General features: G+C 37.1%; 2 protein-coding genes across 2 annotated transcripts; both read left to right on the forward strand.

The window, feature by feature from the left end:
- Positions 1–749: 749 nt before the first annotated feature.
- LOC113078839 (mitochondrial nuclease-like) lies at positions 750–9,506 on the forward strand. Its single transcript, XM_026251153.1, has 4 exons — positions 750–824; positions 1,077–1,109; positions 3,722–3,791; positions 7,521–9,506. The coding sequence occupies exon 4, from the start codon at positions 7,622–7,624 to the stop codon at positions 8,852–8,854; it is 1,233 nt and encodes a 410-aa protein (XP_026106938.1). The 5' UTR covers positions 750–824; positions 1,077–1,109; positions 3,722–3,791; positions 7,521–7,621; the 3' UTR covers positions 8,855–9,506.
- Positions 9,507–19,909: 10,403 nt separating this feature from the next.
- Positions 19,910–23,907, forward strand: LOC113078834 (uncharacterized). The gene is made up of 3 exons (XM_026251148.1): positions 19,910–20,677; positions 22,539–22,708; positions 22,848–23,907. Exons 1-3 carry the CDS (start codon positions 19,931–19,933, stop codon positions 23,905–23,907), a joined length of 1,977 nt encoding a protein of 658 aa, XP_026106933.1. The 5' UTR covers positions 19,910–19,930.
- The last annotated feature ends 362 nt before the right edge of the window (positions 23,908–24,269 follow it).

Below are 24,269 nucleotides of genomic sequence, written 5' to 3' on the forward strand. Positions count from 1 at the left end.
TGAGGTAAGCATATATTCAGCAAACACTAGACATATAAGGAATAATATTGGCACTAAACACTTCAGCTATCAGTAAAGGACAAACTAAACCTAGTAGTCTGAGCCCACAGAGGTCCCCCACCATTCTTCACCAACTGCGCATGCTTAGGCGTGTATAAAGTACATTGAGATAAAGATAGAGAGAGAGAACACAGGTGGGAGGAGGGAAAAAAGGAGGGCAGGAGTAAGAGAGAAGATAAAAACACTCACACCCAACCTTAAAAGGAAACATCTGTAGAAGGGAGTGTACTTTTTCTAACAGATATCAAATACCACTACCTCCTTTCATTTTCATTTAAACATAATAATAGCCACATTACATACTTAGTTAATATAGGCACAGAACGAGAGAAACTTGACAAAATTACATTGAAAATTAGGAGATGTTAAAAAGATAAGGAGTAATTATTTAACCTCAAAATGAGTGTAAATACTGGAGGAAGAAAGGCAGCTGCAAATGTAGAATAATCATATTGAACTGGCTGCAAAACATGCCCAAATGGAAATAATATACAGCCTTCTTACATTGAAATAAGAGAAGCTATGCATGCACATTCATTGGTCATACACAGATCTTGTTTGTCCCTTGTGAAATTATTTTCCCCCTCCCCTACATTGTGGCCTTTCTGATTGGCTGACATGTGTCTTGCATAACAGGAGTACATTTATATAAATCCCTTGCAGTGGTAAAACACTCCAGCAAGAGAATTCAAGAACACAAGACACATCTCTAATATAATATCCTGCAGAAACCTCAGTTTGCTGTTTGGAGCAGATTTCCTCAGGTTTGACTGTTTTATATTTACATGTATTTATTATTTCACTTTTATAAAAACGAAACATCTGTGATTTGTGGGATATTCTGGGAATGTTCGTTCTATTGGAACACTTCCAGAATAAAGTTTAGAGAGTCTTGGTTAGTCTGAATCAGGAACTTCTCCCTGCCAGTCAAGACAGGCAGCAAAACACTTGCCTCACTGTTTATTAGATATTGTTGAATTGTCACTCACCTGCAATTAAACCAATTATTGTTTCAGATTTAAACCGTACTGCATCAGAGGAAGACACAGGTAATTCTGCCTTCTGAATGTTTGCCGTAACGCAATCATCCTTCAGCTGCTGAAGCAAAACGCTTTGAATTTGCGCATACAGTGAATGACATTGCGTCGGGAGCTGACTAGTAAAATAACTAACAAAGTAATTTGTAATCAAATTCAAAAAGCAAACACATTACAACGTTGTATTAATGTTTAAAAAAGTACCTCAGATGTGTGTAACTTCTAAATTGTGATGATGATTTCATTACTGCTCTAGCATTTTAACTAACCAGAAGCGCCTTTCACTTAAAGTTCATTTGCGTATGCTTTATATTGTATATTGAAGGTTGCAATACGATACATTATATCATATTTATTAATATTAATAATATGACAATATCTGTAAATAATTTTTATTAAATGGGAGGAGGAAATCCTATAACCAGCTAGGAAAGAAAGATAACAGTAGTGATGTTCATTTACTGAAGTGATATTCAACAACTGTGAATAAATTACTTAAAAAATACTGCATAATAATAATAATAGGAGATTACCTTAGATGAGATTTGATTAATATGTATATATAGTACTGGTCAAAAGTTTATAAACATTAGGCTTATGCTCATCAAGCTATACATTTATTTGATCAAAAATACAGAAAAACAATAATATTGTGAAATAGAAAATAAAAAAATAGTATATATATATATATATATATATATATATATATATATATATATATATATATATATATATATATATATATATACATACATACACACACACACACACAAATAATTTTACAAAACCATTTAAAAGTTTGCAATTCATTGTTTCTTTTTATTTATTTTTTATTTTATTAAATATTTGTTTCACAATATTAAAGTTCTTTCTGTATTTCTGATCAAATGAATGCAGACTTGATGATCATAAAAAAACTATTTTAATTGACCAGTACTAAATAAAAATATACACTTTCAAAATGAAACGCTGTATAAATAAAAATGTTAGGAATCATATTTGTTCCAAGTGCCTTTTTTTATTGAGGGCGGGGAGCCTCCAAATGTGTACCGGCCCTGGTCAGAATTAATGTTTTATGTTCACACAGGTTTTAGGTGAATTAGAGACATTCTAAATCAACAAGGCGAACTTAACTTGGTTTAACTTTTACTGCTATTGCAGATTGCAAAAATACAATAATAATAAGACAGCAGGAAATGAAAGTTATGGGTCATGACTCGATAGAAACGTCTGATTTACAAACAAAATATTTCTTTTAAATCAGTCAAACCAGTGCACAATGAAGTGTGATCGATTCTCCTCACAAATCATAAATCTGATTGTAAATCTCAAGAGACGCAAACTGTAAAACTAGTTTCCATTGATATTGACTTTCCAAAAGAAATAATAAATTCTGAACTGCTAAAACGAGTCGTCAGCATGTCTTTTCTTGAGATGGAGGTTCTGGGTGAAGAACTAGCTTTTCTAACATTTCATCATCAGACTCTTTTTTTATTGAAATCTACTTTGTCAGATGTATTAAATCTAATATTGTAAAACCTGCGCCATCATTACTGTTTTTACAGCACTTGTTTTTACAGTTGAAGGGCGTTTAATTTCCGATGCACACTGTAAGGAGTAGATCGTTCACTAGAGCCCGGGCCATCTGACCAATCAGAGCAGAGCTATAGGCCTATGTAATTATTCGTTAATTATGTTTAAATATGTAGATTACTTTTACTATTTATATAATCTGCTTATACAATTTATGTAAACTACTTTCATTTATTTTCCATTGCAACTTTAAACAGGTCTAAAGAGTTTGTTGTTTTCATGTAGCCTTGGCAACTAGCCTGAATAATATGCAGATGAAATGAAACTTGTCAACTCACCTCAACATGCCTTTTGCAATCATATAACCCGCCATGGGCAATGCTAGAGCAAGACTGTCATTATGTTTGACACCTATAAGACAGGGGTACACTTTCGTGTAGTCTGCCGTAAAATGTGTCTTATACTTTTTTTGTCGCACACTCTCCCTCTGCCATGGTGCTCCTGTTTCTAGATAGACATAACTGATTAGGAGAAGAGATAAAAGCCCGCCCACACTGACAATTGATTGGTTGATTTTCAGAAACAGGCCAATCAAGATGCCCTCTGTCTGACATCGCACATTAGCACACACACGCAAGGTCTCTCGCTCCCTCTCCCTCTCTGCCGTACGCGCGCTACACGGTTTGAAACACAGTTATGTTTCGCATGCGCTCTTTTGCTCGCTCGGTCTAGATTCCGGGAGATTTTAACTAATTTGCGGGTCTCAGGGAGCCGCTTTCAATATGCGGGAGACTCCCGGAACTTCCGGGAGACTTGGGATGTCTGTGCATGTAAACCTAGGACTAGGGTACTTTAATGTAATCTGTGAAACAAAGAACCGCATATCCCCACCACAGCCACAGTAGATGGGTCAAGAGTTCAGTATAAACAGCTGTGGAGGAAGAGCTCATTCTGATGGAATCTTGTCAACAACTATCACATTTAGCTCAGTGGCTTCATTTACTGGAGGACAGACATGAATAAACATCTTTGCAGAATTGTGACCGAGAATCTATTGTTATTTATCTAAGACATGTATATCAATTCCACAGATTTCTCTGGGACATTTACCTGTACTGAATTCTGCCAGATATTCGATGTTTTTCTGCTTGAACCGCCAAGGTAATGACTTTATCCACTTCTGTTGTAATACATACCTACTTTTAGGGCCCTATTTTAACGATCTGAAACGCAAGTGTCAAAGCGCGAAGCGCAAGTAACTTTGTGGGCGGGTCTCGGCGCTGTTGCTATTTTCCCGGCGGGATAAATGGCTCTTGCGCCCGGCGCAAATCTAAACTGGGTTGGTCTGAAGTAGCTTCATTATTCATAGGTGTGGTTTGGGCGTAACGTGAAATAAACCAATCAGAACGTCATCCAACATTCCCTTTAAAAGCAGGTGCACAAGTTCCATTATGGATTGCTATTATTATGGCGTATTTACCAGGCGCACGCCAGGAGCGGTTCACAGCCGAGGAGACTGATGTTCTTGTAAGAGCAGTGAAAGACAGAGAAGTTGTGTTGTATGGGGATGGGAGAAACCCACCCAAAATAGCGTCGGTTAAACAGGCGTGGGAGGAAATAGCTACAATTGTTTCATCGATTTTTTTCCTGGTTCTTGACGGACTAACCAATTTGCCAGATGTCCTTATATACATATATGTCTTGCCACTATCGGGCAAACAGGTCTGATCCTTAATTACTACAATTAGCCTGAATAATTTGTAAGCTAGATTTATGCCTATTTTTTCACATCTTCGTGGCACACCACAATGATTTCCGTCATCTCATGTGTTAATATTTTTTTTAATGTAACAATTTATGATTTGCAAAAATAACTGTTGCATCTGTGTAGATTACATGAGCAAAGTGTTTGCGCATTGTGCACGCTATACATTATGGTCAAGAATGCGCCATTAAAATCAATCAATCACCTTTATTTATATAGTGCTTTAAACAAAATACATTGCGTCAAAGCCCTGAACAACATTCATTTGGAAAACAGTGTCTCAATAATGCAAAATGATAGTTAAAGGCAGCTCATCATTGAATTCAGTTATGTCATCTCTGTTCAGTTGAAATAGTGTCTGTTTTTATTTGCAATCAAGTCAATGATATCGCTGTAGATGAAGTGACCCCAACTAAGCAAGCCAGAGGCGACAGCGGCAAGGAACCGAAACTCCATCGGTGACAGAATGGAGAAAAAAACCTTGGTAGAAACCAGGCTCAGTTGGGGGGCCAGTTCTCCTCTGACCAGACGAAAACCAGTAGTTCAATTCCAGGCTGCAGCAAAGTCAGAAGAATCATCCGTTTCCTGTGGTCTTGTCCTGGTGCTCCTCTGAGACAAGGTCTTTACAGGGGATCTGTATCTGGGCTCTAGTTGTCCTGGTCTCCGCTGTCTTTCAGGGATGTAGAGGTCCTTTCTAGGTGCTGATCCACCATCTGGTCTGGATACGTACTGGATCCGGGTGACTGCAGTGACCCTCTGATCTGGATACAGACTGGATCTGGTGGCCACGGTGACCTCAGAACAAGAGAGAAACAGACAAATATTAGCGTAGATGCCATTCTTCTAATGATGTAGCAAGTACGGTGTTATGTGAAGTGTTTCCGGTTCCGGTTTACCTAATTAATGCAGCCTAAAAATCCTTTAACGGATTTGGATATTAAAAGCATATTAGTATGTTATGTGTATGCCAGGTTAAAGAGATGGGTCTTTAATCTAGATTTAAACTGCAAGAGTGTGTCTGCCTCCCGAACAATGTTAGGTAGGTTATTCCAGAGTTTAGGCGCCAAATAGGAAAAGGATCTGCCGCCCGCAGTTGATTTTGATATTCTAGGTATTATCAAATTGCCTGAGTTTTGAGAACGTAGCGGACGTAGAGGAGTATAATGTAAAAGGAGCTCATTCAAATACTGAGGTGCTAAACCATTCAGGGCTTTATAAGTAATAAGCAATATTTTAAAATCTATACGATGTTTGATAGGGAGCCAGTGCAGTGTGGACAGGACCGGGCTAATATGGTCTTACTTCCTGGTTCTAGTAAGAACTCTTGCTGCTGCATTTTGGACTAGCTGTAGTTTGTTTACTAAGCGTGCAGAACAACCACCCAATAAAGCATTACAATAGTCTAACCTTGAAGTCATAAATGCATGGATTAACATTTCTGCATTTGACATTGAGAGCATAGGCCGTAATTTAGATATATTTTTGCGATGGAAAAATGCAGTTTTACAAATGCTAGAAACGTGGCTTTCTAAGGAAAGATTGCGATCAAGTAGCACACCTAGGTTCCTAACTGATGACGATGAATTGACAGAGCAACCATCAAGTCTTAGACAGTGTTCTAGGTTATTACAAGCAGAGTTTTTAGGCCCTATGATTAACACCTCTGTTTTTTCTGAATTTAGCAGTAAGAAATTACTCGTCATCCAATTTTTTATATCGACTATGCATTCCATTAGTTTTTCAAATTGGTGTGTTTCACCAGGCTGCGAGGAAATATAGAGCTGCGTATCATCAGCATAACAGTGAAAACTAACACCATGTTTCCTGATGATATCTCCCAAGGGTAACATATAAAGCGTGAAGAGTAGCGGCCCTAGTACTGAGCCTTGAGGTACTCCATGCTGCACTTGTGATCGATATGATACATCTTCATTCACTGCTACGAACTGATGGCGGTCATATAAGTACGATTTAAACCATGCTAATGCACTTCCACTGATGCCAACAAAGTGTTCAAGTCTATACAAAAGAATGTTGTGGTCAATTGTGTCAAACGCAGCACTAAGATCCAATAAAACTAATAGAGAGATACACCCACGATCAGATGATAAGAGCAAATCATTTGTAACTCTAAGGAGAGCTTAGGTCTAAATCCTGACTGGAAATCCTCACATATACCATTATTCTCTAAGAAGGAATATAATTGTGAGGATACCACCTCCACCAGGGAGATTCGAGATTGGTCTATAATTAACAAGTTTTCTGGGGTCAAGTTGTGGCTTTTTTATGAGAGGCTTAATAACAGCCAGTTTGAAGGTTTTGGGGACATATCCTAATGACAATGAGGAATTAATAATAGTCAGAAGAGGACCTATGACTTCTGGAAGCACCTCTTTTAGGAGCTTAGATGGTATAGGGTCTAACATACAAATAGCATAATGAACAACGCGCAACGCGCCACTGACTTTAGACTAGGTTTTTTCTGGTCAGTGGCGCAATTGTTTAATGGAACAGCAAAATAGCACCAGGGATTGTTTGCGCCGGAACACGCCTCCTTTTTTGCGCCGAACCGCCCAGGGAGCGCAAGTTCATTCACTAGTTTAGCGACGTGCTTCTGTGGAGGGAAAAGCGCGCTTTGCGCGGGTGCAAAATAGGAATGACACATGCGTCGGTGTACAAAGTCAATTGCGCTGGGTGCAAGATAGGGCCCTTATTCTTCTAATCCACATTTCTTATATTAAATTTATGGCTTAACAGTTTCACATGACATGTTAAGATATGAAGAATGTAAAATATGCTACAAGCAAGCAGCTTAAATTTAATGGATGATAAGATGTTTTGGTTTCCAAAATCAGATGAAGTAAGTAATAAATATATAAATATTTTTGAAACATTTTAGTGAAAGGGAAACTACACGCTGCCGCTAAATAAATTGTTTTACTGGTCTAAATATGTGTGTGTGTGTGTGTGTGTTGTAGAGCAGAAGTGAGGTAAAAGCAAAGCTGCATAAATTAATATCTGACAGATCACAACAAATTGATATAAGTACATTTTTCTATTTCTGTTGAATGAGTTCTAATTTAAGGAGAACTTAGAGTGATTTTTTTTTACATGAATTTATCCAGGAAGAAGAGAAGATCCTTAGTTGAAGCTCTTGAAGAAGTAATAAAACCAGATTGAGTCGAGGGTGATTTGTTCCTTAACTTTGTTCTTCTGTTGCATCAAGATGAGTTTCAATGGTAAAACCACTCGTGAGAAAGGAGGAAGAGACCCACCTAATGTCAGTTTAGATTTAGTCATTTATGATTTGTTATCATATTTTAATGAGTTTACGTCCTTGCATGATGCTAAAAAAGAGGCTGAAGATAAATATGGCATTAAAAAGGAGCATGATAACTGCTGGCCAGCTGATGACATCAAACGAGCCTGGGGGAAAACAAAGAGAATGGACAAAACATCCTTCAGAAGACAACACTGGACACTTGTGATAATGATGCAGGTGTTGCAAAAACAGAGGGCTGGAAATTTAATCCAATCAGAATGTAGATCCTCTCAAATCACAGCTGGACGGGGCAGAATGGGAGCTGCTGGGGGAGTGGAGCAGCATTCTGGAAGAAACCTCCAAACATCTAGCTCTGGGCAAACAGGTGGTGTCAGTAGGGAAACCATCTACATACGTATTCCACGCTTTGTAATGTTTCACAATGAACAAATTGTAGGAGAACAATTTGGAACCATCCAATCTCACTTCAAATTAAAAGATGGACTTCCTGGACCAATGAATGAGAATTCTGAAATAATGAAAAGAAAATCTTATGTCATGTCCTTCAACCATCAAACCGGGAATGCTGACTGGGTGTATGAGATACTGAATGTGAATACTTTAGCTGACAATTCTCTGGACCCAGCATTATTTGGACATGGCTATGACAGAGGTCATCTCGCTGCGGCTGCCAATCACAGGTGGTGTCAGGAAGCCAGAAATGATGCTGATATGTTCACCAACATAGTACCACAGCATACGATGTTAAACAGAGGCTCATGGCTAGCATTGGAAAATGAATGTCAAAGAAGAGCAAGAGCTCAAAATAATATCCATGTGTACTCTGGACCACTTTACCTAAGAGAAATGGTTCCTCGAGTGATACAAGGGAAATGGGTGCCAAGTCACTTCTTTAAGGTGATAATTGAGGAGGATTTGAATGGGAGAGTAAATTTGCTGCACTGCCATAAGGTGCCCAATGGGAATCTCCCTGAGGATCCTGATAGAGGTCGTCTAAGCACAAACACTGACGCCACCATTGAAGAGATTCAGCAAAACTCTGGGCTGACTTTCATAGAACGCAGACCCAATGTTGGCCAGAATGCAATGGTCAATCAAATCACAGTGAGATTGCATGGAGAAGATAGAAACGGAGTGGCACAAACTGCTGTTATACAAGTCGCAGTGACCCTATAGACAAACACACTCCATGATAGAGCTGACATGTGTCTTTCTTTACAAATCTACATTTATTATTATCATTATTATTATTATTACTATTATTATTATAGTGTCCAGCAGATTCAGAAACTTCAAGATTGTTTAAAAGTCATCTCATGTGGAAACATTATGGCATTTGTGAGGACATTTCTTTTATTCTAAAATTCTGCTTATATGTGATTTAATATACAGAACATTATCAGATGTCATTTATAATTATGTATTTTGAGATATTTTATTTTGTATATATATTGGCAGGAAAATCCAAAGAAAACTATCATAAGAATGTGATTTTTAAGACATGATTTGTGGAGAGTGGGAATATACAAATGTTCTATGTATGTTTTATTACCTTTACATATATTCATTCATATTTGATGAGTTTTTTTTTTCAGTTATGTATTTTCACAAGTATATTCATCTTACAATTATCTTATGATTTTGGCTATGATTTACAATCTCTGAATATTATATGACATTTTTATAGGAGTGTTCAGTTATACTCATTTATGTCTTCTAGAATACTCCTTGAAGTTTAATTCAGGTCATCCAGTACCTTTTACATTTTGTTTTCCTTCATTTGACAAAACAATGGTCTAGTTGATATATTTTTCCTTCATTAAACATATAACAGGGACATCTTATGTTAATGAATGATGTTAATCATATCTGTAATCTTTATCACTGATACTTATGTTAATTGATTTTTAATAAACTACACTTTTATGGAAAAACTTTGTCTGCCTGAATCTCTTGTCAGTGCATCAATGAATTTGTTGTGATTTTTTAAGAGCTTGTGTTTGCACAGACTTGGTGAATAAAGCTTATTCTGATTCTGATGTCGGTGAATCAGTTCAGTCACAGTTTTGGATTTTCCTTCATTTTCCTTAATAATCACTCACTGCTCTTGACTAGAAGCTTCAATAAGCACCACTCCATATTTATGTCATGCATTCAAAAGTTATGCAGTGTCTTATTTTACATTTGAATATTACATTTCTGTATTATGTCTTGGATGAAACTTTTAACCCATATGGCTTTTTTTTTGGCAAAATATATTTAAAATATATATTAAATATGTTGCAAACAGTGAATATATTATTTTTGAAGTCATAAATATATTTAATTTCAACTTTCATGTACAAAATATATATTTCTCAATGTATTTCAATGGCAGGAAAATGCATTTTCTTGGAATGAAATATATAGAGGTCAAAATATATCATTTAAATGCTTATATTATATATTTAAAATATATTTTCAAAAGTAAAAGTATTTTCTATAAAAAAAAATTAAATATAAATATATTTTCTAGAAATATATTTTGGCCATTTTTTTAAAATATATTTTTACATTTATAAATATATTTTAAAAAATATACAGCAAATTGCAAAAAAATATATTGGTAGAAAATATATTTGTGTAAATATATTTTGAAACATATTTTGACAAATTTATTTCTTGGCCTTTTTGTATGTTTTAAAATATATTTAAATGTAAAATATTTTTTATTTTTTAAAGAGAGTTGCTGGGACACAGTGTTAAACATGTCTCTGTCCCAGTTATCTTATATTTACAGATTACCAATTATTTGGTCAGTGAAAACATTGAAAATATTTTCTTTGCACTTTTGCCAATCAAATAAACAATAGAATTACGATTTTATTATAAGATCTTGATTTTATTGCATTTTAAAAATCTTTTTCTGATTTGGGGTTGTATTTAATCCTATCTTGATGTTTTATGTCTTATTGATGTCTATAAAAGTTAATGGAACGGTTTTAACACAACATTTTTCCCACACGAAATGAATTAATTACAATGATTCCAATGTTCATATCGCATGATAAATATCAAATTCAAAGATTTCTATGTACTGTAATTATATAAAACTATACTGTAAGCGCACCATAGTTATACAAATGAAGTAGATCATCGCGTTTGATTCAATTAATAAGGAATTAAAACTTCTCGAAGCACATTTGGGTTAAAATCAATCCCATGGCGCCATCTAGTGGACAACCTTAATATCACAGCCTTAGCGTCCCAAATATCATAAATTAATAAACCTAAGCATGTTTGCTTAGAACGACTTTGTTCTCGACGCAATTTAATGTTAAAGATCGAATGTCTAATGAATATCTATTATAAATACAACTTTATTCTGTTAAAATTACACTCTTCTATGTCAAGATCACAAGGAAACAAGAAAGAAATGTAATTCAAGCAGAAATCATGCATTTCCTCTCAGTTTTTCCCTACTGTTTGTAGCATCCAAGCAAACTGAACATTAATGTGCTGTACTTCAACACCAACTTAACAGATAAACAGAGTTTATCAAACATAAAATAGACTTCATGCAGTTATTATTATGCACTATTACCACATTTTGGGAAATATCTAAATAACAACCTGTTACAAATGCACCACTGTAATGCAAACTTTACATTTCGTGTAAAGCGACTATATTGAGACGATGTATCAGGCGTCTTGTGAGGCGACGTATATTGAGACGGCGTATATATATCAGGCGTCATCTAAGGCCTATGATTGGTTCCAACAGTGACGTCGCCGCGGGTCTGTCGTCTGCCTTCCCATTCAATCCCATTCAAAAATGGACATGGACTGACGGCGACGGAAGGGTCAACTGCTCCTTCTCCTTCTCCTGCTAAGCCTTAGATTTGGCAGAATCCACACTTCATAGAACTGGACGTCAATCAAAACCAGGATGACGACGAACGTGACGAACACATTTCTAAAAAGAGACAGAAGATATCTTTCGAGGTAAGTGTCATAGCGCATACTGCGAGTGAAATATACAATTAACGTTAAGTTAATTGTCAGGGGAAACTTTTCATTGTATTTTGCAAAAAGTTGTACCGTATTTTGTGACATTAATGCTAAGTTTAGTATCAATCTAATGTTAGCTGAGTGAGGAGCCTGACCAACAGTGTTGGCTAATAAATATGTTGTTTCACTGAACTGTATGTTAAGTTGAGTAACTTAAGTGTAAGTTAACTGGGGTCGTTCTTTTCTTGACTTTCTCCAGATATAACGTTATTCGGTTGTTAAATGATGACGTAAGAAGCGCTGCTTCCGGGTCCAAGCCTGAACTCGCTTCACTTGAGAATATGACCTCAGCAGCCGTTTATGAGCACTGTTTATTCATATTAATAATTTAAGATAAACGCTTTCAAACTTACGGTGTACACTACAGTCTCCGTGCTCACAGCGTCCCAAACACAGATAATTTTAATATATATTTTTTTATACTTATATTTTCATGTCTGGCTATCTGGGACTTCGGTATGGAGTTAAAGGTTAAGATTATAGCTTTTTCGCTAGTATTCTATCACATTGTGAGTTATATTAGCACCTTTTTGTTGTTTTCTTGTGGTAACTGATATAGTGTTTGGACCCGGAAGCGCTGCTACGTGACGTCAGACTTAACAAGCGAATAACACTACTGTTAATATCTTTTCAAATCACTAAAAGCAATGGTCTAATTCCCCCAGTGGCGGGCTTTATAGCTAGCTGCATCGTTACCATGGATACTGTGTAGTATTACCATATTCACATGTAACGTTAGTGTCTTGCCTGCTAGTGTAGAGTACATTTAAAGGATTAAGTTAGTTCACCTCAAAATGAAATTGTCCTGATAATTTACTAACCCCGATGTCATCCAAGATATCCATGTCTTTATTTCTTCAGTGTAAAACTAATAAAAATTTTGAGGGATATTTTTTTGAGGGTAATGCACCAGTGCCCCAACTGCCATGTAAGAACAGTCTCTTACAACAAATCAAACACCTGCAGTATTTCCATGAAAATGAGCCACATTTCTTTGTTGTATGTGGACAAGATGGGTGCCAAAAAATCTACAAAAGAGGGAGTTCTTTACGTGTCGATGTTTTTCGGACTCATAAAATCGTGAGAGACACAGAGGATTCTGAGAACAATCAGGAGATTCCAGGCACCTCATCTATTTTTAATGATTTCAATCAAACTTTTGATTCTGAAGAACAAAATAACTCTTTTTCTGAAAAAATGCAGAATGACCATTAGTCCTTTTCTCCTCATATTTTTAAAGTTGCTAGTCCCAATGTTGTAGTTTGGGAGTTTGTAACAATTTAACTAAAATAAAAAAACTAGGAGATTATCTCTTGAATAGGGCTGGGATAAACGATTATTTTTTAAACGATTAATCTAGCGATTATTTTTTCGATGCATCGATTAATCTAACGATTAATTTTTTCCAGACCGATTCGATTTCGATTATCTCCCCATTAATTGACTACTAACAATTTATACATGTTGATTTACATATCTGAATGAAAAAACATGAATTCCTTAACATTGCAATATATGTTTATTGCTCTTAAAATTACTAAATAAAAGGCCAACTAAGAATGCATTACTTTGCACTTGTATACAGATAGCATTCAATAAAACCTTGAAGCCTTGAAAACACATAGCTCACTGAAACAAGCTTACTGAACACATAGGGCCTAGCTTACTGAAAATAAGTTCTTCTTTCAGATGAAAATAACAACAACTTGATGTCTAGCATTCAATAAAAAAGGTCACCCAAAATACTTGTTTAGAGCAATTGAAAGAATACAATAACCAATGTAAACTTGAGGGCTTTAAGCTAATACAGAGAGTGCTTTTCCCAAAAAATAAAAATATAAAAATTAACAGCCTGCCATGGAGAAAAAAAAAATCTCTGAATGCTCCACGTGAAACTTTGGCGTGCCGCCCTTTTTCTGTCGTGTCTAATGATTTTGGTTAATATGCACGAGGGAGGGAGAGAGAGAGAGAGAGAGAGAGAGAGAGAGCAAGAGTAGTTTGAAGACTGTGAGTGCATGCGCAGCAGTCATTCTATTCTACATCACTCACCGATCAAATAAGGCTTTGACAGACGCCAAAATAAAAGATCAATGCAGAAAAACCCATGGATTGGTTATATAACGTTGGACAGAATGTTGATCCCGTATATTCAGCGCACATAAGGTAAACGTTTGGCAAACGTTTTTTAGAGAAATAAAAACAGGTCGACGGATCGATGCGCATATTTTGCGTTGACGTCATCGATGACCTTGACGCGTTGTCCCAGCCCTACTCTTGAGTTTCCATGTTTTAGACTGGCCAAAATGGTAAGTACACTAGTGTATTAATTGCCTCCTTAGTCATGACTTATGACTAACGAGTTATGACTGTCTTTTCTACTTTTCTGCCCTCCTGACACACCAACACCTAAAATGGTGCTCAAAGTTTGCAGGGAGGGTCATCCCATGCAATACGACCACATTGTTGTCATGTTGTATGGCCAGTGAGAGTGAGGACATCTCAATGACACTGGGCCTCATCCTTTGTATATATTTTCTGTTTGGGATCCAATATCCTAAAGGACTGAAAAAGACACTGACCTTCCTGGAGTGCTTTGCCTTAAAAATGAAGGATGCAGCCGGACTTCCTGTCACAACTCAATCTGTGCATAGAGTCTCTCTCTCTTTTTCTCTTTCTGGGGCATATTCCAATTTTTTTTTTTTCTTATATTTTTTCTAACTCCTTTAGCCAGTGTTGTTAATGTTAAAGAGCACTGATTATATTTGAAACTAAAAGAAATGAATTAAACTATTTTAAAAGTGTAATGTATATTGTTTATCAGTAAGCTTTTAGTACAGGATTTTGAATCTTTCAATCCACGATTTGGTATAAAAGCGTCATTTAGAAGCATATTGACTCAAACATTGAAGTATATGGCATGATAATGGCCTACTACCTAAATAAAGGTTCTATAAAGCACCATTTGACAAATTTGCTATAAAGCTTAAGTGCCATTAATGTCAAAAGAGGTTCCCCTATATAACGGGCAAAAGAACCACTGTTGAGCACAATTTTTGTTGAAGAAATTGTAAACAATCAGAGTGCTTTATGGCACCTCTTATGGTTCTACATAGCACCATTTGACATATGTGCTGTACAGCACCTTTAAAGATAAGTGCTATATGGCACTTAAAGTGGTTCCCCTATGATTACGAGCCAAAGAACCACCTTTAGTGCTATTTAGCACCTTTTTTGTGTGTATCTCTTTGAGATGATTTGTGAAATTTACAAGTATTTCTAGTAATTTCTGAGTGAAAATGTATCAAAGTAAATCCTACACCTATTTTCCGGTTAATGTTGGTGAAATCAACAGTTTTTATTGCTCTTAAACTTGATGGATTAAAACTTATGATGATATATCAAGTAGGCAATGTAATTTTAATAAAACGAGATCCATCTGCAGACCCGTAGCTCCAGCATTTTCAGAACTGGAAGTGAGTTACTAACTATGTTCAAAACCACATACCCCCCTGATATACAGTAGGCAGAAAGCAGTAGGTGAGCAAATTATTGTGTTTCCTGAATCCTCAGTATTCATAAAAGAGTAAACGAAAAAATTACCTGACTAGTGTATTCTCGAGATTCAGACTTTCGTATACTTTAGTTGTGTTCGATTATGCCCAGCATGGTATATTTTGGTAGATTTGTCCAATGATGAATCAGCTCGCATGACATGTCCAAAGAATGTTAACCGCTGCATGGTCATTTTGACTTCAAGCAACATTTCTGGCTTATATTTAGGACTTTTGCATTGGTTTTCATCACCTTCCAAGGAAGCAGCCTTCTCCAGCACCAGAGTTCGAAAGCATCAAACTGTGTTCTGTCAGCGATTCTCATTGTACAAACATTCAGCAATCATAGACAGGGGCGCCGGACTGGGGGTAAAACCAGTACAGATAACCAGGGCCCCAAAGGAAGAGAGGGCCCTTGAAAAGTCTGGAATATATATTTTCAAGGGGGCTATGCATTAACCTATGCATAGGGCCCGGGATCTTGTGCAGCGGCCCTGATCATAGAAGATCCTTAAAAAGTTGTGTGTGTGTGTGTGTGTGTGTGTGTGTGTGTGTGTGTGTGTGTGTTTGTTTGTATGTATGTGTTTGTGTTATAATGTATGTGTGTGTGTGTGTGTGTGTGTGTGTTTTCTCTTAATTTTTATATAAAGTTTAAGCAAGAGTCAGAATCAAACACTTTTAAAACTATGTTCATGAACTCGCTGCATATTGTCATTAGTATTTGTGGAATGTTCTTATAATCTCAGCAGAAAACATTCTTAATAATAATCCCAAACTTTCTGGTTTAAAAACAGCTTCAGGTTGAATGATACTCCTACAAATTCCCTGAGTTAGAATCACAGTGCTCAGTGTTCATGTGTGTAAAACATGTCCAAATTACAATAATATATAGCCTTCTCACATTAAAATAAGACAGGTTATGCAAGCACATTCATACGGTAGGTCATATACACAGATCATGGAAGTTATTTGTTCCCCACCCCTCCGTTGTGGCCTTGTCCTGAAAGTCATGTGGTTTTCTGGAAGGAGAGCAGGCCCCGGCACAGATATCTCTCTGTAGCACTCAGATCCTTTCTGATTGGCTGACATGTGTGTTGCGTAACAGGAGTACACTTAAATAAATCAATCCCATGCAAGAGTCCAGCAAGAGAATTCAAGAGCACAAGACACATCTCTAATATAACATCCTTCAGAAAACTCAGTTTGCCTCAGGTCTGACTCTTTTACATTTACATTTATTTCTTATTTGACTTTTATTAAAACAAACATTTCTGATTCATGGGATGTTTCCAGAAGCTTAGAAAGTCTTGGTTAGTCTGAATGCATGTTTTGTGCTATGTTTTATATCTCACAAAGGTTATAGTTGAATTAGGGATGTTCTAAAATGAACAAGGTGATCTTAACTTGGTTTAACTTTTACAGCAATGTGGGTTATTCTTCAGACCTGCAACTGCAAGACAGCAGGGAATGAAAGCTATGGGTCATGACTCAAAATAAATATCTGATAAAAAAAAAAAAAAAAACTTTTGATTAAATGATTTCTTTTAAACTTAATCTTAATCTTTTAAATTCTGAACTGCAAAAATTAGTCTTCAGCATGTTACAAATTTGCCATTTCTACTTTGACTATTAAACACTGTAGTTGTTTTGTGTTATCGACATCAAGTCAAGACAATGCTGTTTTCTGTGTTGTAAAAGCTATTTTTTAATTGTAATTAATTTTTTGAAATTTTTACTTACTAATTCCCAAATAATAATTTTCTTTAAACTACAGTGTGTGATTAATTACTGATGTATTTATGTTCTGCTGAGTGTTTACAGTTTTTGCCCGTTGCTTGAACACTTTAGACCCATGCTTAGTCTAAAGTAACACAACTTGAAGCTTTTGTTACCATACCTCAAACACATGCACCTGTACCTTAAACACAAGCGCTGCTTTGCACTCTAGTTGCAATTCTGCAACACACTTACTCCTTTATGCAACACACTTGGTCCTGCATACTACACTCTATTTCATACATAACACACTTCGTATAAAAATGAAATCTCAGAGTGCCGTTTGAAAAACACATGTATCCAAAATACAAAACACATCGGGTAATTGCTAGCACTCAAATACACAACTGATGACACTTACTTGCAAAACTGAACACCAATCAGCCAGCTACAAAAAGCCCTTAGTTTAGCCATTTCAAGAACTTAGCAAGCATGGATGGAGGGAGAGCAAGAGGAAGAGGAAGAGCAAGAGGAAGAGGAGGAGGAAGAGGAGGAAGAGGAAGAGCAAGAGGAAGAGGAGGAGGTTTGAAGAGGTCATGCACGGACCCCTATTTCTGATGATATAAGAGCAACTTTGGTGGAGCATGTTATCAACCATGGCCTGAAGCTGTGCAGAGAGTCCACCAACACGCCGCACGTCTCTTCTGCAGGCAATGGACCTGTGGAGACATTCAGGTGACAGCAATCCATGGATGGTTTCGACATGCAAGGGAATATTTTCCCCGGTGCCTAGCGGGAGAAGACATTGCTTGTGATGTGGATGAGGCCAACAGACGGCGGGATCCATGAGCCCACGAATGCACAATTGCCATCATTTTCTGTGTTTACAGTATAGTGTTTTATATATATATATATATATATATATATATATATATATATATATATATATATATATATATATATATATATATAAATTGTTTTGCTTTATCTGAGTTCATGTTACTGCAATGTACAGTGCTTCAATGTACAATATTGAGCAGGCCTATTTGCTTTTTTGGTTGTTTGAAAATGTGCCTCCTGAAAATATTCCTCCTGATTAAACAGTGAAAATCAAAGACTGCAGTGTTTTATATAAAGTAGACTAGTGTGTTCCCCCTGATCTGAAAGTGTATGCATATGATGCAAGTATGTGTCATTTTGTCATCAGAGTTACATTTTGACAAAGGAATGTTAGGTTTTGATAGCAGAGTTTAGGTTTTGATAGTAGAGTTTAGGTTTTGATAGCAGAGTTTAGGTTTTGATAGCAGAGTTTAGGTTTTGATAGTAGAGTTTAGGTTTTGATAGCAGAGTTTAGGTTTTGATAGCAGAGTTCAGGTTTTGATAGCAGAGTTAAGGTTTTGATAGCAGAGTTTAGGTTTTGATAGCAGAGTTTAGGTTTTGATAGCAGAGTTTAGGTTTTGATAGCAGAGTTTAGGTTTTGATAGCAGAGTTTAGGTTTTGATAGCAGAGTTTAGGTTTTGATAGCAGAGTTTAGGTTTTGATAGCAGAGTTCAGGTTTTGATAGCAGAGTTTAGGTTTTGATAGCAGAGTTTAGGTTTTGATAGCAGAGTTTAGGTTTTGATAGCAGAGTTTAGGTTTTGATAGCAGAGTTTAGGTTTTGATAGCAGAGTTCAGGTTTTGATAGCAGAGTTCAGGTTTTGATAGCAGAGTTTAGGTTTTGATAGCAGAGTTTAGGTTTTGATAGCAGAGTTTAGGTTTTGATAGCAGAGTTTAGGTTTTGATAGCAGAGTTTAGGTTTTGATAGCAGAGTTTAGGTTTTGATAGCAGAGTTTAGGTTTTGATAGCAGAGTTTAGGTTTTGATAGCAGAGTTCAGGTTTTGATAGCAGAGTTTAGGTTTTGATAGCAGAGTTTAGGTTTTGATAGCAGAGTTTAGGTTTTGATAGCAGAGTTTAGGTTTTGATAGCAGAGTTCAGGTTTTGATAGCAGAGTTTAGGTTTTGATAGCAGAGTTTAGGTTTTGATAGCAGAGTTTAGGTTTTGATAGTAGAGTTTAGGTTTTGATAGCAGAGTTTAGGTTTTGATAGCAGAGTTTAGGTTTTGATAGTAGAGTTTAGGTTTTGATAGCAGAGTTTAGGTTTTGATAGCAGAGTTTAGGTTTTGATAGCAGAGTTTAGGTTTTGATAGTAGAGTTTAGGTTTTGATAGTAGAGTTTAGGTTTTGATAGCAGAGTTCAGGTTTTGATAGCAGAGTTCAGGTTTTGATAGCAGAGTTTAGGTTTTGATAGCAGAGTTCAGGTTTTGATAGCAGAGTTCAGGTTTTGATAGCAGAGTTTAGGTTTTGATAGCAGAGTTTAGGTTTTGATAGCAGAGTTTAGGTTTTGATAGCAGAGTTTAGGTTTTGATAGCAGAGTTTAGGTTTTGATAGTAGAGTTTAGGTTTTGATAGCAGAGTTTAGGTTTTGATAGCAGAGTTTAGGTTTTGATAGTAGAGTTTAGGTTTTGATAGTAGAGTTTAGGTTTTGATATTAGAGTTTCAATTTGACACAGATGTGAATGGTATATTTCCCAGTGTTGTGTCATGTTTACTTGTGTGTAGAGTTTTGGCACAATGAGCGAAGTTTTGCAAAATGTGTTCAAGCAATGGGCAAAAACTGTAAAATAGAGTAAAAACTCACAATGAGAAATGTCCTGCTCAAGTCTTTCTTGTGATGGAGGCTTTTCCATTGTTTCACCATCAGACTCATTTTATATTTACATTTATTTTGTTAAAACGATTAAATCACATATTTTGAAACTTGTGCCATCACTGCTGTTTTTACAACACTTTTGTTTTACGATTTAAAAAACGTCCCAACATTTCCTGAATTGTATTTTTCAGAAACAAAATAACATAGTTTTTTTTTTCTAATTGCAGTTCCTCCGTTTTCCTCTTGTACCATGGGTGTGGCAGACGAACTGTGTGAAGAGCTCTTCCGTTGGATTGATCAGCAGGAGCGATGTGCAGATCATCTCAAGGCTTTGGCCACCGAGCTGGAGGACATGAGGGAGGTGATGACTGCAGGCCAGTTGGTGGGAAACACAGCTACTGTGCTTGGGTCTGCCGCTCTTGTTGGGACAGGCATTGCAACAATTCTGACTGGAGGCCTGGCTTTACCCTCGCTGGCACTGGCAGCTGGAATCACAGTCGGAGCGGGTACTGCAACTAGTCTTATACTTACGCTTGTGGAGAAATGGAAATCTAGTGAAACAATGAAAAATGCAGAGAAGACTGCTGACAAAATCTGGCAGATTCAGAAGAATATCGAAAGGCTCAAGGATAAACTCCAGAAGGAGTGTGAGAGTGAAGGGTTTGAGGTGTCATCCTCCGATGACGTGCAGTGTGAAATCACAGCGAGGATCCTGAGAGCCTTGGCCAAACGCAGTGGTAGAGATCTGCCCCTCAGTCGCCTAAGACACCTCTTGAGAAGTGATGGCCTGTATACAAATCACACATATCTAGGGTTTTATATAGACTTTGCATTCTTCCGCACCATCGGTTCTTTCATAGCATACCTTGGATATTCTGCCATCTTTCTGAAAACAGCAGCAACAAAAGGACAAAAATATTATGCTCCACTTCTTGTGAAAGTTACTAAAGAAATGGCTGATGTTTCACTGAAAGCGGTGTTAAAGGGAACAGGCCAGGTATTTTTTCATAGATATAATCCACACACACACATATATGTATATACAGTACAGTATGTTTTTCATCATCAGGGTCTAAATAACAATTGTGAAGTCCTCACCACCTTTTATAGACCAATAAAAACCTCAGTTGACAACAAACACAGAAATCAGAAACCAGGTGGGTAGGAAATAAGTCAATAAGTCCTACTTTCAGTCATTAATAGAGTAATTGGCAGCATTTGGCTGGTGTCTGGTGTTCTCGATTACTCAGGTGAAGTGAGGGGAACTGACAATACTGCAGAGAAGTAGACCCAACAATTTAAAATTCACCATTCCACAGTAAGAAGAATTGTTTAAAATCTTCCTAAGAGTAGCTGTCCCAACAAATTCAGTCCATGGGTGGTTTAGAGGTGATGATTTGGGCTTGTTCTGCAGACACAGGACCTGAGAAACTTCCAGTCATTGAGACTACGAGGACCTCCACTTTATACAGGAATAATCTAGAGACAAATGTGAGGCTGTCTGTCCAGCAGATTAAGGTGGGTTGAAATTGGTCATGCCACAGGACAACGATCTCAAGCACAGCAGCAAATCAACATCTGAATGATTGAAGAAAAGAAAAGGTGGTGGAATGGCCAATGTTAAGATAATATTTTTCTCAGCTCTTTATCTTTGGATGCCGTCCAATTGTTCTCAGTTCTTGCATGCGCTCATGGAAAGAATTATGAACATGGAGCCATTTTGTCTGTTCACAAACTTCAACTTCAAGGTTTATTATTACATCCACACATTATGCAGAACCTGATTTTACCAAGTGAGACATGTTCCTGGGACAACATCTTTGTTGTCCCTGGAACAACATTGTGATTAACCAATCAGAAGTTTATAGTTTATGCTTAAAATCACTGTTTGGTGCTTGTACATCAGTGTCATTCATCTATCATTTCCTCTGGTTTTAGGGATAACTCATGGTTAAGGTTATGGTCCAGGGATGTGGTCAAGAATACATTTTTGGAGTAAAATGTTGTTCCGGGGTCAACGAAATATGTTGACCTAGGAACACATCTAACTCAGCAAAATCAGGACGTGCCACACATTATATAGTTGCATTGCAAGGGGTGATGCAGTAGTTTATCCAATAACAATTGTACACTACATCATACAGGAATGTCTAGCAAACAATGGGTTGTCCTTCCTGCTGCCTCTAGTGCCCACAGGATGTAGATTACATCTGTATGTTATATAGAAAGGAAGTATGGCCATGAAGTTCTGGACATATTAGGAGCACTTGGCTGAGTGATGGAGTGAGTTGGAGTGAGCACTTGGAGTGATTGTGCAGTACTTGGCCAAAGATAACTTATACAGTTCAGTCAGTCTAAACTCAATAACCTTCAGGCCTATAGCCCCGTCCTCCTCTGAATATCTGAACTCATGAGGAAATATACATGTGTGTATATGTGTGTATACATAGAGGAAGAGAGAGAGAACACAGAAGGGAGGAGTGAGCGAGACAGAAGAAGAATAAGAAGGGAGGAATAATTACAGAGATATCTGGCAGAGAGCATGATATAATCTAACAGCCAAGTCTAAAACTAAGCCTTAACGCCGTTGATGCTACAAAGAAATCTTTAGACTTGTGCACAAACATTTTTGTGCACAGTTGAATGCGCTGAAACATTAATTAACCGAAGAAATGTTGTAAAGAAGAGTAGGCCACAAATTGATGTGAGAGACTGATAAACTCTTAAAGAAAATTTCCTTCAAATAATTGTTGCTAAAGGTGGTTCTACACGTTATATTTCCCCCCACATGGTTTCTTAATGTTGGCTTGGGAATTCTGGGGAATTTATATATATGTATAATTTTTACATCTTTGCAGGCCGCAGGAGGAATCTTTGGGCTGATATTAACATTTCCTGATCTGATTGATAACTGTGAAGAGCTGATTAAAAACAAACATCAGACTGAAGCTAGCACATATCTGAAGACAAAAGCTAAAGAAATCCTTGAGACTGTGAAGAAATTAAAAAAGCCATTGAATGAATTGCAGTAAGTACATAGGTGTTTCTCTGAACCTTTAATATAAATGGTCATGAGTAAGACTGCTTATTATAACATTAATAATACTGTAGATCTTGTATTTTTTGACTCACTGCTAGATTCCATCACCTCTAAATTTATCTTTCAGAGAGATGCTCAATCAAATCCCTGAAATGGAGTGTCACATTGATTTGGCTCAGGAGATGTTTGGATCTCAAATATACACACGAGGCACCATCTGTATGGAGTATACACAGAGCCAAAAGCAGGACACGAAGACACAGGAGTTTATTCTCCTATGCACAAAAGACATAGGAGTAACTAAGAATTGTTCCACAGGAAAACACAAATCGGGTGACAACAAGAACAAACGACAGAAGAAGAAGGCTACTTCAACTATAGACAGGAGTCTTAACCAGGAGAGGAAACTTGCTTTTCAGAGGAAACCACCACACAAGTCTAAAACAAAAGTAAAGAAATTTCAGTTCCGCCTTCCTAAAATAATGATGTCTAATGTGCGTTCTCTTCCGAACAAAATAGAGGAGCTCCAAGAAATGATGGAAGATGTGGAAAACATTAATTCCGATCTGATGTTCTTCACAGAGACATGGTTGAACAGGAACTCGCCCAGCATTAGCTTCGAGGGATATAGGTCTTACCGGGTTGATCGTGATGCACGGCTAACTCAGAAACGTAGAGGAGGGGGATTGATGGTGCTTGTGAATGAGGCCTGGGCGACTGATGTGGAGGTGGAAAACATCATTATAACTCCTGATTATGAGTTAATGGTCGTGTCCATTAGACCACATGACCACCCTGAGGATGCGCCACCACTTACCTTCATCCATGTGTATATCCCTCCAGGAACTAATATGAGTCAAGCCGCCAGAGACATCGCTGGTGTTTACTATGATGTTCTGGAGCAGTATCCTGGTGGTCCTGTTTTCTTGTTGGGTGATTTCAACCACTGTGACATCACTCATCTCTTAGACCTGGAGCAATATGTCACATGCCCAACCAGATACAGTAACACCCTGGATCAGTGCTATGGGAATGTGCCAGGGGCTTATAGATCTGAATGCAGTCCCCCGCTTGGCCGGTCAGACCACAATGTCATTCATTTGATTCCTAAAAATAAGTCAGATGGAAGTGACCCTTCCAAAGATGAGAAGTGTACACATGACAGTACCAAATCCAGAAAGCAATGAGAGGCTGTGCAGCAGTTCTCTGTTGTTGTCATGTAGCACCAGGGTTTAGTTCCACTGTGTGCTGTGCTACTATATGAGAGCTTGTTTTGTCCTATAGATGTAGGGAGCGTCTAACTACTTTCAATGAACTTACTGAGTATAAAAAGTCATTGAGAAAGAAGACGACAGGATTATAGTCAGAAATGGTCTGAAAACTGGCACAACGAGGAACAACATGAGGAAAACTAATTATCCTTTGAATGAAGAAAATTAAATACTTGATATGCTTTTACCCTGTTAGCCCACACCAGAAAGTGGGCATCCTGAACGCCTCTTAACTCACACGTGTCAGTGTTTATGAATAGATTAAATGAAACTGGACA

The sequence above is a fragment of the Carassius auratus genome, unplaced genomic scaffold, assembly GCF_003368295.1.
Source record: "Carassius auratus strain Wakin unplaced genomic scaffold, ASM336829v1 scaf_tig00026729, whole genome shotgun sequence".
NCBI lineage: Eukaryota > Metazoa > Chordata > Actinopteri > Cypriniformes > Cyprinidae > Carassius > Carassius auratus.